Source organism: Nothoprocta perdicaria, unplaced genomic scaffold, assembly GCF_003342845.1.
Source record: "Nothoprocta perdicaria isolate Ctin4 unplaced genomic scaffold, notPer1 scaffold_34, whole genome shotgun sequence".
Taxonomy (NCBI): Eukaryota; Metazoa; Chordata; class Aves; order Tinamiformes; family Tinamidae; genus Nothoprocta; species Nothoprocta perdicaria.
In genome coordinates, this window is record NW_020455577.1 from 1,219,080 (window position 1) to 1,234,332 (window position 15,253).

Genomic DNA, 15,253 nt, shown 5'->3' on the forward strand with positions numbered 1-15,253 from the left:
CTTGCGGACTGATACCATAGCCAATTCTGCAGCCAGATAGGCAGAACTTTTTTCTTCCTTTTTCTCAGAAAATRTCTAGTAGAAGCATGAAAGAACACTAATGCCTGGGATGTTAAAAGTTGCCTTTCAAAATATTATTTCATCACAAGTGTTGACAATACTAATATCAGCAAAATAAATTGTGGTTTCCCTTTCTAAATTCCTAGAGAACATTCAAGCAAAACACCAAAATGCAGTTGCTTCTAAGTCGAGGAGCAAGCAGCAGCTTCTGCACCGCGTGTGGAGCTTGCAGACAGTTGGGAACGTTGTGTCTGCTTAGGATGGGAACAGCCAACAGTCCCAAAGTTGACAGTGTGGTGACTGATCTAGTGCTGCTCGGTGCCGTATCCACAACCATCCCAACCTTTTTGAGACTAGAAACAGGTTTTTGAGAAATGTCTTCTCAAAGACAGAGATGTATTCCTCCTGTAAGGGTTGATGTATTTCTTTTATCAGGAAGCTGTAAGAATTGGAGCAGGAGGGTTTTGAATGAAGATGCCTTCTTGGCTTTAATCCCGTGTCTGACAGAGCAATCCTGTAAACTATAATGAGGTTACATTTTGTTCTTTACATGAATTGATTGCTAGGGAAGATGCCTGATTGACAGCCCTGGGGAGAGATCAGGTGCTGYGTGTGTGCAGCATCTAAAATAACCTTTTGCTTCTCATTGCCCGCTGTGAATGTGCTTTTCTGAACTGGGAAGGAAAAGAGCAATTCACTGCAAGTTCAGTTCTTCATCCTTGGTTTTGGGCTGAGATTACAAACAGTGCTGCCATTAGGAGAGGTGGCTTGGCAACGTAAAACTCAAATGAAACTACTRTCATCATCTCCCCTTGATAAGCTCCCTCTGCTGTTTTTTCTAGTAGGTGAGGAAAAAATCTCCATAATTCATCATCAGCTCTGTGATTTGTCCAGTCCTTGGCAGTAACAAATCATTAGGCAGCTCCAGTAGCTCAGCTTGCACCGAATGAGAGCAAGGAAGACCTGAGAGCAGCTGAAATGAATATATACTCTTATGGTCCAGATCAGGCACTGAAATACGAGCAGATGTGCTGATGGGACAACATACAGAAGTGTTCACACAGGAGACTGTGGTGCAGGAGACAGATCTATGCGTGTCAGGACAGACTGGAGCCCAGTTCCCACGGATATGGCCATGCGGTGATGTTTGCATGGGTATGTGCCACAGCCTATGGAGTTTTCCTACAGGAATCTTCCGTAGACCTGTAGGAAAGAGTCATGCTTTGATTTATAGTCTAGTCTGAATTAAAAGCGAAAAAATTGAAAGGCAGCGGTAAAATACACCAAATATAGTGTGTGAAACACACTRTAAAGGGGACAATTTAACTTTTGCATAAATAATAGCTGATATTTCTTGACTCTTTAATTGGGAAGTTTTGACTATGCTACTGCATTAACCTAATCTTAAAACTTCTAAAGCAATCTACTTTGTGTCCGAGAACTGRGACTTGGTGTATTTAACTTGGAGACCTAGGTGACCCAGGATGGCTTGTGTGTGAGTTGTTGCTTTCCTAATATCAGCCACAAACACAGTGTGCAAAAGGTTAATGAATGTTATGTTTTTAGTTATACTGACAGATTTACAGAGGGCTTTCTCTGGAAAATGATAATTATGGCTTTTACTCGCTCTGTTTAATAACTTAACAGGTTATGTATCTCAACTGTGAAACAGTCTTATTTACTGCTAATCACAAGCTATAATTTTTTGCCAAGTAGTGGCGACACTTCCATGGATTTCATTCTGTGACTCAGACTCTAAAATGCCCTTTTCTCTATTTGAGGCTTTTTGAAACAAATATGTTGCACTTTAAAAATTCATTCTTATTCAGGAGATGACTGCCAGTCTGCATTACAAGCATGGAGATTCTTCTGGGAACCAGCAAGAGGCTACAAAAATACTCAGGAGCCAACTAAGGAGCTCAGGGCATGACCTCCAAGGAGAAGTTGAAGGGTTGGGTTTTGGAAAATGTTTCTTCTCTAGGATGATGGGCCGCACTGGAACAGGTCACCAGTGTTGGGGAAGGATCTGGCTCCACAGAGGCTTTCAACATACCACAGAATCGCTGCCAGCATAACCTAACGTTGGCAGTGATGCTTGTGAGAACAGGAGGTAGCGTTAGAGACCTCTGGAGACCCTTTCTGTTTCTGTGGTCTGTGAAAATGTGTTGAATTGCTTGGGTGATGGGACCGTGGGCCTCTAGGGTGGTGTGATGACTGCAGTCTTAATAGAATTTCTTCTTAATGCAAGACTGTATTGTCTGSAGAAAAGTAAAGGGAGCAGAAAGAGAGACATAGGAGGAGGGACAAAAATACGTGACTGCTTTTTTCTTGAAGTATGTGATAATTGAAGTTCCCCTCTCTTGAGGGATCATGAGGGGACCCCGTGTCCTCCTTTGCACTTGCCGCTCCATCAGCTCGATGGCATCAAGTCCTGCAGCAGGATGCTTAAGCTACAGAAAGGGGAGGCCTCCCAGGAGCTGCAGTTGACCCGTGTGGTGTGACCCGCTTGTCAGCGCCCTGACCCGGCAGCTCCTCCGTGCCGGCCGTCCCGCCGAGCCGCGCTCCGGTGCCGCGGGCTGCCGCGGCAGGGAGCGTTCCCGCGGGAAATCTCGGCCCGGCTGCTGCCGAGGAGCTTTGCAGCCCGAGGCTGGGAGCTGTGAGTAACATTATAATGGCTTCGCAACGTGGACAGCTCGGCCTGCCTTGAATTTTTAATATCGCAGTACTACCATTATTCCCTCGCATTTCCTAGCCGTTCTTATTTATCTGAAATACTCTCAAATATATCAAAGCCTGGAAGATAAATCACTGTGTTGAGGCTTGCCTGTTGGTTCTTTTCTGTTCTGTTTCTTCTTGCTCTCTAGCTCCGGTTGAAGTATCTGTCTGCCTGGTTTTTGATTCATCTTGAATTCATAGGAGAGGATGGATATTTTTAGTTAGGCCTTGAATTACCCTTTTGCTTTAAAAAGTGTAAATGAGAACCCTCGCGTAGTTTTAGAAGAATAGGTAAAAGCATGTATTATTTAACTGTGTTTTGAGATCTCGTAAATACACTATGCTACGATTAACGTGTAAAAAGAAATAGTGGAACAGGCAAACTTCTGTAAAATGGATGTTTTTCCTTTGGGTTTTGTCAGCTGTCCCCTKTGCAGGAAAAGTGAGGACGGAGATTACAGCTGGGCTAGGGAAGGGGTAGGGTCAGAGGCAAACTTAGACAATAGGAGTTTCATATAACTAGAATTACCAGATCGTGGTAAAACGACAGCAAGTGCYGTCATATGCTTGGAAAGGAAGAAAGGGACATGGAAAAAGTCCTGATGTTCTGTGTAGCAGAGAGCAGAGGCTGATCCGGGGTGATTACCTCATTGTCAGTAATTTATGTTTGTGCTGAAGTGCAACTGCTAGAATCGTCTGATCTTGGCCTGAAGAGTCTACATGCTACTCTGCAAATTACTGCATTGGGTAATTATGTCTGTTTTGTTTTGGAGTTCTTGATGTTTGAAAGTCTTTGGATGTTTTCGTAATGTGAATTTATCTTTAGCATTTTAAGTTCCTTCTTCAGTGCCATGGCCATATTTCTTCTCATCGCAGGTACGTGTGGACTATGAACAAGCTTTTCTCTTCTCTCCCTTTAAACGAGTTAGATCAAGGTGATCTCTTTGCAGCTTGTCTAAGCTCAAGGGCGTTCAAGAACTGGTAGTGGATGCTCCTCTAAAAGTGACACTCGGGGGGCCTGTGTCTGTACTCACATGGAGAGAAGTTTTGTGCAAGGTTAAGTCAGATTTATGTTGCCCTTAGTCTGATTTAACTCAGGTTCCTTATGGTGACAGTTTACAGACTCTTTCCCTTGTCTTTAGTGTTTTTTCCCTCTTTATGCCTTATTTCATCTTTAATGACATTGTGACTATCAGTAGTTAAACACCTCAGAATTTCAGTATTGCAGAAACACCGTGTTTTCTCTGTTGTTACAGCTCTAAAGTACTTGTTCAGGACCTTAACTAGTGACATGGCCACAACCGGCTTTTAAGAGGGGTGAAATTCCTCCTTGGGACCAGTGGCCCCAAGATCTGGCAGCCTCAGTTAGGCCAGAGTGCAGCAGAGCGGCCAGTGGTGCAAAGAGGAACATTGGGAGGTGCTTTTTTTTAATTTTTAAACTACATAACTGCACATGTGACAGATGGTTGTCAGCAGAAGTTAGTTTGGGGGAAAGGAATGCTAAAATATGCCGAAGTTGCAGGGAAGGGTTGATAATTACCCAGTGCCTGTCATCTTTAAAATAGTTGTCAATACCCAAGTGTATGATAAAGTTCATATTAGAATAAAAGACGAAAAGCAGCAAATATTCTCTGTCTTCTGGCAGAAATATTAATGAAATATGAGCGATTGTCTGACAAATGTGCACTGCTATCTTGTTTGGCAGCTGCAGTTATTACAGTAACAAAGGGATCAGTTCTGAATAGAAGGAATTGCATTTTATTGTTCCCTTGACTAACTTGGGAGGCTTCTTCATCAAATAATTGATGATACCATCACCAGTGCAGCTGGGACAAGGTCCCAGTAAGAGCAAGCCAAGAATATACAACAGCAGAAGAGAAACTTGCTGTAACTAGGTAGCCTTTTTTTTTTTGCTTTAAAGGGAGAAATCAGGAATTATTGTTGATGTCTCCTGCACTTCTTGAAGTTGTCTGCTGTCTCTGTAAATGGGCCTTCGTGCTGTGCACAAGAGCAGGTCTGGTGTAAGGAAAAGGGCTTTGAGACATGATGAGAAATACCTTGTTTTTACTGTGGCAGCAGCAGTGGCAATTCCTGCATGTGTTTTTAATAACAAACTGGACGGACCATTTTGTGAGTGAGATAATTGTTCGTGGTGTGTGGCCAAAGCTTCCCGCAGGCTCTTTGGAAAGGATCTCTTGTAGTGGTGGYGGTACTAGCTACACTTGCACTTTTCCGTTGGGAGTGGGCTTGTAACCACTGGTTCAAATCAAGAGTTGCATCTAGGCAGCTTTCACATAGTAGCTCTTGGTGGTGTTAATGCTCCTTATATACTGACAAATATMTTTTAATCTGTTCCAGATCCATTTATTCACTAGTGGCTGTCATATGGACAAGGTGCTTGGACATCTTTCTGTCACAGAAACAGATCTTGTTAGACAACCAGAGAACTACAAGCAGGTAAAGCCTCTTCTATAAATACTTTCATGCCTAGCATGCTTTATTTGGAAAACTGTAAGCATTTGTAGGTTGGTTTCCAGTGGAAATAAAGCTTATATTCTTGTGCTGTCTGTCCCTTCACTAACAACTTGACTCCACAGGATGGTTTCTTCCACTTGGAAAGAACATAGAAGACAGAAGATACGATGTGAGGTTTTATAAAAACTGGTAACTGGGGAATGTGGAGAGACCTAACTAAGGGATTGTGCCACTGAGACTAGAATACATACAGCTGTTGTGGCTTTGTTGGCTGACTGCAGTTATATACTGTGTACTACCAGTACCTACAGCGGTGCCAGATGGGCAGTGTTTTCCTGCCTGTGACCTTGTCTGAGCGAGCTGTCAGCAAGACCATGGAGAGATCTGGTTTATCTCTGCAGGAGAGGCTAAGTATATGAGCTGCTAGGATTCACTTGTTCTAGAAATTATACAAGTTTACCACCTTTTTGGAGGGAAATAGGGGCTAGTGTTTTATTGTCAGGAATGTTTTAGAGCAATGTCATTTTTCTCTAACGTACTGTTTATTTCTGCTGTTCTAAAATACTCAATTATCATGGATTTTTCAGTTTATTATTGAAAATGGTACAGTACAGTGTAACACATTCTCCTTACAAGTAGTTCATCCTGTGTGCATCTGAAATCAGTTTGAAGCTAAGCTTGCCCTTAACCAAGTCAATATTTGGCCGGTTTCTGCAGTCTAACCAAATGTGTTTACTCAAGGAAAATACCTTTGCTGCTGCTACCTTAAAAGTAGAAGTGGGCATTGTAAATATTGCACACAAAGAAAGGCAGGAGGAGTAGGCTTGAAGATGGGAGGCAATCTTATGTTYCAACTCCCTAGACTAAAGTGAATATTAATCTTTCATTACTGAATATTTTGTGGAAGAACAATTTGTAGCCAGTCTCTTGGTAAGATTGAACCATGTAGAATGTTTTCTTGGAAAATTACTTTTTTTCCTGGAGAAAGTGACTAAACTTGAGATTTTTTTGTTTTGTTTGTTTTCTGCTTCACAGTCTTCCCCTTTTACCGTGTGCTCAGCAGTTCTCAACATGCAGTAGTGCAGTCCTCTAAGGTCTGTACTTTATAATAGTCTCCTGAACTGTCCAGAAAGGTCTGGTGAGCTGGGACTAAAATCTAGGCTGCCTTGAAGGAGTTTGCAGCTAGAATGTTTCAGAGCCTTTAGCCTGCTTGTAAATCACTGATCTGTTGTAGCAAAATGTACTGATAGGTTGATAAAGTTTGGTTGTTTTTGCCTGTGCTGTAAACGATTCTTTCCAGATTTTTTTCTTTCCTGCATCCTGTTCCCTTTCCGGATTAAAGCCGTAGAACCAGACGTGTGAGGTTGCACCGTGTTTGAGCAGGCAGTGTGTCATACCCAGAGGCTCAGTGCAACGTCKGAGTCAGGTGTGCCATTCACTGGAGGCTTAGCAAAATCCTGGGGAAAAAAAATCTTTTTATTTCAAACTTGGTGGTTAGGTTGAATKCTGCAGTCAGGAAGGTTTAGTGAACAGCTATGTTGCTGAGTGATAATCTGTGAAGGGTTTATTTCACCTTTTCCAGGTTTTCCAAGCAAATAAAAAAAGGGATACTCCTTAAAAACAGTAGTGGTCATTGAGGGGGACAGAGACAGGGCAGCTGAAGCTGGTTTGTGCAGATAAGCTGTGGGTGGCCACCCATAGTCTCCATCTCTCATTTCTGCCCCTGTACCAGGTRTAGGCTTAAACAAATTGCAGCTTCAGCGCAGGAGCAGTGGAAGGGCCTTTCTTGTGATACTTAACTGCTTGGATGGTCTTTAATTGTCTGTCARTGTAATCATCTGCTAAATTAACCTCCTGAACCTCTCCAAGAAGAGATGTTCCTGCACAATAGCAGGAGATCCTCACAATGATGCAGCATATATATATATATATATGTGTGTATGTGAGTGTGTGTGTGTGTATATATATATATGTGTGTGTATATATTCTCAAGAGACTTAAAATTCTTCCTGTCATCGTTTGAGTTTGTCTCCTCTTGCCCTGATTTCCCCAGAGCGGCTTCCCAAAGTCAGATGCTGAGCGAATATGAAGACCCTCATACTGCAAACCAGTATGGACTTATGAGGACAAGGCTATTTCACGTGCCAGTTTTCCAGATGGATCTAATACTGTGCAAATTGAGGCTTCTTTGGGAAATGTAATAAGATGCCTCTTATTTTCAAATATCTTCATAAGATTAAGTAAATTATGCATATTTAAACTGCTTGGTCTTCAAACATTGGTGCAGATGGTAGCACTCTGACAAATGTATTTTCTAAAAGCTGTGAAGTATTTTTTTTCTCTTTAAGTAATGACATTACTGTTAGTATTACTTCAAATAATAACCTGCTCCATGGATCAATAAAAAGAGCAAGCATATCAGTTATCTCACTGTAATGCATCCCTGTYGGTGGATGGTGTTATAAATCCCTTCTTGTGCTAGGCATCCTTCAAAGGATGAAAATGCAAAGTAGATTGAAGTGTCAAAATTATCATAGAAAGGACATTGGGCTGGTTTTACTGAAGCCAAGAATTCATTTCCACCGAAACCATCCTGAGAGAGAACTTGCCATGACCCATAATAAAGCAAGAGGTTTTTATTTTGAGAAAAAAGCAGAGTACAGATAAATAAGAAGTTTAAACTTCAGTTTATGAAATGGAAAAGCCATGTGGCCCCCTTTTTGTAGAAGTTCCCTGTTCACTTCTACTTGTTTAAAATGGTCTATCTGTAAAACTCTTTATGCTTTTGCATACAAGCATTTTACTGGACAGGATTATTCTTTTATCGTCAKGAATATGTCAGACTCATAGAGTTGGAAATGGTCCATTTGTAATAGTTGTAATTATGTTTTTCTCCAGTGAGACCTGRCCAAAATCTGAATTTTCCTGCAGCTTGAATTGTGGGTGGTTATATACGTGTGTCTGAATTGCAGGTCAGTTGTGCTCAGCTGCTGTGCCACCCGGAGGTGTCAGCAGATGGGAGGTGAGGCTACTTCTGGTTTTATTAAATTTCCAAGAAATGTGTTTGCGCTCTCCTGTTAGCTCTTCAAGTTCACCTGCAGGTCCTCTCCTTCCCAGGGTGCTGTCGTGACCCTCTGAGCRCTCTGGCTTGTAGGCTGTTGGATGAGAAATATGCTGGCTGTTGTTTTCCAAGCAGAAGCAGCTCCTTAAGAGTCACTGGTGACCAGTGTGAAGCCCTTTGCCTATGAGAACATGCTAGAACATGCAAAATGGTGTCAACTGCAGTGTGGCAACATACAGCAGCCTGTGTCTTGCCAGGCAAGCTGGGTGTTCCTTGTGCCAGGAAGCTTCTCTTTAAAACTTGTTTTAAGTATCACTCTATGTTAGAACATCTCCAAAGCATCTTTTGCATTTGACAATGTCCTACGTACTAGACGTACTGTTTGATACCTTTTTTTGGAGTTTTATCAATATTGCTTGTTTTAAATAATTCTCTGTGTCTGCTGATGTTGGACTAGGGCTTGTCGTCATTTGCCACCTTTGGAAATGTCTCTGGACAGAATTGAAATTTCAAAATAGTTTGGAAGCCTTGCAGGGAGAGCCTGCCTAGGCTGTGTGTGAAGGTAACCCAAACTCRCCTCTCCTTCCCCAGGACAGCCTGGTCTAGCTCTGAGGAGGTAGGCACGTCCCTCTGGTGACCATGAAGGCAGCAGTTGCAAAGTGGGACTAATTGGGCATTTTTTCATACTTTTGGGGATAATATAATCTTGTTCTTGCACACGAAGCACATTTGCCTTAATTCTGCGGCGCACTGTCACCMGCTCTCATGCTTTACCTAGAGCTTGCAGGATGTGTATTGACCTTCAGAGTCACTAAATTAACTCGATTCTTGTCAAGACACGACCATATAGAGATCAATGAAGTTTGAAGCAAAGCAGCTTGTTAACTGGTCTTTCTGTCTCTTTCCCAAACTCTGTTATATGGGGAATTCAGTCTTGCTTGGTTTGTGTTYAGCAGATATTACAAGTTGTAGGCAGAACTAGGTCATTGGTGCAGTGCTGGAGAGATCACTGAAATTGTTCAAGTAATGTGTAAAGGAAGAACTTTGAAATGCCAGTASATCAGTTGTTCTGTGGGCAATAGCAAATAAATAATGCAAAATGTGAGGGTCTGCTAAATGAGCGTGTAGAGAGATCAAAAGAATGGCGACGTGAAATTGGAATAGTCATATGCAAATGGCTAGTCATTTTATTTCAGAATTTTGCGAAAAATATAAATATTTGTTGATAGTTAAATTGTTTTAAAGGGAATTTCACTGGCCTAAGGAAGCAAGGTCTGTGGTAGCAAATAAATCACAAAAAAATAGATAGTCTCTCTGGCTTCCCCTACCTTATATATTATTAGTTCCCTGTCCATAAAAAATTCAGGTGAGCTTTAGCTCTTCGAGCAGAAAGGATTGGGAGGAATGGGGTGGGATGATATTGCTGTGTTGTCAATCAGCTTTTCAGGCTGCTCACAGACTGCAGAGAAGGAAGCTCATGTTCAATATTAGTATYGCTTGCGACTCTGTAATTTCTTATTGGGATACTCAAGGGGGTAAATGATCAAGTTTTAGGATCAGTTGATTGTGGACCCTAAATCTCCTGACAGTTTCCATTTAAAACATCTGTCCCAGATGGCAGTTACAGATGGGTTGACAACAGATTTATCCTTTCTCTGTAATAGCCTGTGGTTTGAATTCATGCAAAGTACTGAAGAGCTTCTGTTCTTTTTGCAACAAGAACATCCAGATTGGAGGCATTAGGAACTGATAGGCTTTGAATTTCCAAAAATGTTGAACGTGCATTTGCTAATTGCTTTGCGCAAAATGGGAGGCTTTGCTTTGAGCCACGTGCGTCCACATATGGACTTGTGTGCTGCTTTGCAAAAATCCTTCTGATCCCTTGGAGTACTTCAACCGCACAGGCATGTTTAATGTTAAGATCAACTGGTATTTTTAGAGCACAAACCCTGTGTGTAAGTYTTTCAGACCATGCCGAGTGAGTGGTGGCACCACCTCCTGGGACAGGAAGGCAGTGCAGGGAAAGGGCAATGCACTAGCTGCAAGAAGTTGTTCAGTGGTCACTGAAYTGTCACTATGGTGTTGGAATAGCTCCAAATGGGATTCGAAGTTGCTGACAATCTTGGATGGAAATGGAATAAGTGTTGTGGAATAATTCCGGCTGCTCTCTCCGGTGTATTTCATATCCTACAGCCCGTATCTTGAGCCTTCAGGGAATGTTMCTGGGAGCCCAGGCGCTGCAGGCAGTAGCTAAATGAAACCCAACTGTTAAAACCCCGCTGCTAAACTTGGCACACTGTTAGAGCTATTGATTTGACGTAGACCTGTGCTGGTATGTACTACATATAGCCTTGCTGTGGTATTGTATGGTGGGGCTGGAGGATATGTAGCCTTATCTGAATTTCAGACAGCCTGCTATGTCACCATCTGATGTTTTATGATGTCCATCCGTCTGCTGTATGAGAAGCAGTTGAGCCAACACATCTTTCTGAAAGAGCCCGGATACCAATGGAAACAAATCACATTCCTGCCGGGGTCCAAACCCTGTCACTTCTGTGCAGATTAGTTCAGGAAGTGAAGACTTCTACTGCATGCAAATTCCAGGGGAGGAAAAAATTGGGCTCTTCTAAATGGATGACCTTGAGCTTCAGGGACAAGCTGCTTTCATTATCTTCTGTGATGCCCTGGCAAYTAATTCCACTTGATAAGACTCTCAGCATTTTTTTTTTTGTGTTCATGGCTTCACTCCCTTGGTGAGAACCATCATTCTGTTATTTCCATCATGGAACAGGATCCATATTTCATGTTGTAACTACTTTTCTAAATAGGGACAGCTTTGCCTATTTGTCATCTTGCTTCAATTCTTGGGAAGGAAAAAAGTATTTGAAATTTCTCGAGGGGGCCCTGTGTATAGAAAAATATGGCATAAACTTCAAGAGTAATTGTAGAGAGGCTTCTAAATATTCCTGAACATGAGCTTTTTATTTTTCCTTTTTCCTTCTCTCTGTCCGTGTTCTGCGTTGCACGGAATTCATTTTTTTAAGTGCTATGCCGAGCTCTGCATGGCAACTCTCCATCGAAAGGTTGTAGCATGAACCAGATTTTAGGTGGAGGAAGAATGAAGCTGCTGTGAATGAGACCAGGAAGGTGGAGAACAAGCTTCCCAAAAGGAGCAACATGGTTTGTGGAGCAATAGATTGGAGGAGACAGGCAGTCYCCGAAAGGATCTGAGCACAGCTACGCAATTAAACTTGCACACTTCCAGAATAAACTCCGTCTGGAGCAGTGGTGGTTCCTGACTCTTTGCTAAATCTGCTTGTATGTCTGCACATGGCAAACTTGCTTGATTGCTGAATTTTGTAGTCAAAACAGCTAATGAGCTGATATGTTCTGCAGGAATAACAAATTTTGTCTCCTGTTATTTTTAAGCAGATTTTTTTTTCTCTTGGTGATTACTGCTGGCTGCCTCTTAAATAAGTTCTTTAATGATAGGAYGACAAGAAGTTCTAGAATTTTTGCCCTGTGCTAAACTTCAGGGTTCACCAGTGAACTGCATGTTAGACCAATGGTCACACATAGGGCCATAGACTCTTTAAGGTTGGAAGGGACCTTTAGAGATCACCTAGTCCAGCCCCCCTGCACACACAGGGTCACCTAGAGCAGGTGGCACAGGATTGTGTACAAAGGGTTTTGAAGATCAGAGAAGGAGACTCCACAACCGCTCTTGGCAGCCTGTTCCAGTTTTAGAAAGGTAAATTATATTTAAACGTTTTAAAAAGGTAGGTAATTTTTTTAAGGTAAGGCAAATTGTTAAGGGTAAATTATTTAAAGATGTTTTAAAGTTAAAATAAGGTTTTGGAATTTACATAGTTATGTTCAGCACTGCCTTTTGCCTAAAAGTAGCAAGGGCTCTGCTTTCTTAAAATATTCCCTGTTTTGTTCTCTTATATTTTTCTTTCACTAAATGATTCTAATGTCTCTTCACCCTGTCAGGGTGGAAAGAGATGAGTTAAGGTACTAAAGCAAGGCTATGACAGGAGGGATCAAATAAAGACGTAAGGATCAAGCCTGGAGAGTTAGGCAGGACAGTGCATGCTGTGCATGGGCAAGTTGGGTTTATCTGGAGGTTGAGTCACTGTTTTGCTGCTGGCAGGATTCTGAGAGTATTCCCTGACCTCAGCAGAATATTTCATCCCCATCTAGTGATGGTCCAGTGCAGTATGACAGGCTGCTGCTGCAATTAGGCTGTTAACTCGACTCTGTGAGGCATATCTAGTATCTCTAGAGGTTACGGTCCTCCCAGGAAGCAGCTCCGATGCCTCAGGAGTAATTTCTGAAAGYGTCTTATTTTTTTGAGACATAAAGATACTGAATTCTTGGTTGGAAGAAAAGAAAATTCTGGCTTTGTAGGACACTTTTAAGTATGTTCATTAGGATAATATTTTATTGCAGAGTTATTCAGAGAGCAGAGTTTGCTTGCTTTGTTTTTGAATCAAAGTTGTGGCCAAGAAAATAAGAATAAAAGTAATGGTGAAAGCAAAGAAATAGTAGTAAGGGGGGGAGAAATGCTGGAGGAAGAAGGGAGCCTTAATGACCAACGCAGAACATTTTCCTGGAGGGCTGATGTATTTCTGTGCCTCTGAGTTCTCAAGTACCACCAAACTGGGCTGCTGTCCGTGGTGGGCCATTGCTGGAGCCATTTTTATGTATCTGGTTTGATATTCCAAGATTAATTGGTGGAAATGTGCCTTATTCCTGGCTAGAGCCGTTCCCGGTGGCCTCTGCTCGGAGGCCATGAGGTGTTTCAGCGCAGGGTTGTGCAGCAGTGTCAGCGTTGTCCCTGGATGGTGCCCCATACCCTGCTGAAGTGAGGGCCGGGATCCCGGGTACAGTAAGTGGTGGCTCTTGTTTCCTGATCCAGCTCCTGTTTAGAGCTGATCTGCAATGTGCTGTAGTTACATTGGCTGGGGAACCAACCCCATCAAATCTGCCTAAAGCATCTCTGCAAGGTCTTGGTTTGTGTTAAATAGATACACCTATAAAGTGCTTTGGGATCATKTATAATTCTCTGAAAATTTGGTCTCAGAAGCTTCAATTAGGGCATTTTTCCCCTATTAAGTTAATTTGTTGTGTTTTTCTTCTAGCCACAGTTACTTTAGACATTTTATATGTGTGGCAGTCACGTTGGTGAGGGCTAACATGGGAGCTAAGCTATTAATATTGTGGAGGAGAATAGATATTATATTGAATTATGCATTGGGYCCCAGCACCTAAGTGGTGGTGGCTTGGAGGCTCTCCCGAGAAAGCTGAAGGGGATGAAACCTGGTGCATAGGGAAGTGTGGAGTCTCCTGTGGGAAGGGTGAGCTGTGCTAGGAGCCCCACGTTTGGATAATGAGGATCTTCAGCACATTATAATTAAACAAATTGATGCTCTTAGCAGGCCTCCTTAGACCACCTTTAAAAGCTGGACTGCTTTGTTTTTATTTCTGAGGTTTTTCTGGGGGAAAGTTTTATTTGTTTTGTGCTTGGCTCATTGAAGGTTATGGAAATGAGAGAAAACTGTTCACTTTTTTTTTTTTTGCTGCTTCTGCCTGTGCACATGGAAATTCCTCCCTACAGTTACTGGAGCAGCAGTAAATACCCRGTTACAAATGAGATGATTTGGTGGCTGTTACCGGTTTCCTCGAGTAGGACAATGGCTACTGAGAAGACAATTTAAAAATAAAATAAAAAAAACCTTTCAGTGATTCAGATATCATTTTTTTTATTCTCGTACTTCCTCACAAGGAAAGAATCCGAGCTAAGGAAGCAAAGGAGCTGTCAGTGGCAGTGTGTGCTGCCCACCYCATGCTGTGTGACAAGAACAAAGAATGTTATCCCTGCCTTTTTTTTTAATGATTCATTCCAGAGGAGGAGGTGGTAGGTTGCCTTTTCATTTTCCTTCCTAAATGCCATAAACAATTGGTTTTCAGTTCTTTTGCTGTCATTTATCACACAAAACATGGTTTGCTATAGTAGTTATTAAGACCTGTTAGGAACGGTGGACTGGGTATTAATTTGGAAAGTGAGGCGGAGCTGATGCAACCCTTGCCATAGGTATTAAATCAGGAGAATTGCAGAGATCAAAGGGCTTCAAAGCTATTTTTGTGTGGTGTTTGCTTGTAGCTGGACTCCTGGTCCATTTTAAGAAAGCAAAGGGCTCTAAGCAGCTGGGAACTGTAGAAGGAAAATAGCATATATTGATATTTCTAAGACAGATGCAAGCAAATGTTTAAAGATGTGAATTTGCAAAATGTGATTGCTGTTGTTCTTGGTTGCTGCATTTTAATCTGGCTTCCTGAGGGGGCAGACAGTGGAACGAGCCTCTTGGGTGAGGAGATGCTCCCCTCTTCTTCCTCCTCTGCCCTGGTGTGTGCAGCAGCCGGCTTTAGCTCCTCTCTGGAAGAAGTGGACCCAGACTTCCAGATCATGACTAGGAGGTGAGCYGGGATCATCTCAGAGCCAAGAGTAGCTGGAGTCGGGGTGGAGCTTTGGATTTGGTGGCAGAAGGAACAAGCGCTTAGCCCTGAGAGCGGTAACGTAGGGAGGATGGAGAGGCTGGAAAGGCGCAGAGCGATTCTCTCACGCTTCTGAGAGGCCTTTGCAGGAGCTAAACTCTGCTTTAGATCTGAAAGAACGTGTAGGATCAAAACAGCCTCYTCTGCATTCCTCCTTTCCGGCAACTGTCTGTGGCTTCTGGTGGTTTTTTGCTCATCTGATGCCTGCTGTTCCCAGCTGATTCAGTTCTGCCTGCTCTAGGGCAGACACTTTCYACCTCCACAGATCCTTCACGTTCTGGTGGTGGTTCCCTTTCAAAGCGGTGTGAAGTGTCCCCTCCCAGAAGGAGGCAATTAAAGAGGCCAAACAGGGACAGGGAAGCTGAAAATGCTTTATGCAGATTG

General features: G+C 42.5%; 1 protein-coding gene across 1 annotated transcript in view; it reads left to right on the plus strand.

The window, feature by feature from the left end:
- TEDC1 (tubulin epsilon and delta complex 1) overlaps nucleotides 1-15,253 on the plus strand; it is a 57,398-nt gene that overhangs the window by 11,741 nt on the left and 30,404 nt on the right. The window contains exon 4 of the mRNA XM_026043764.1: nucleotides 5,134-5,232. Within this exon, the coding sequence (XP_025899549.1) occupies nucleotides 5,134-5,232 (99 nt within the window). The remainder of the gene's footprint in view (nucleotides 1-5,133; nucleotides 5,233-15,253) is intronic.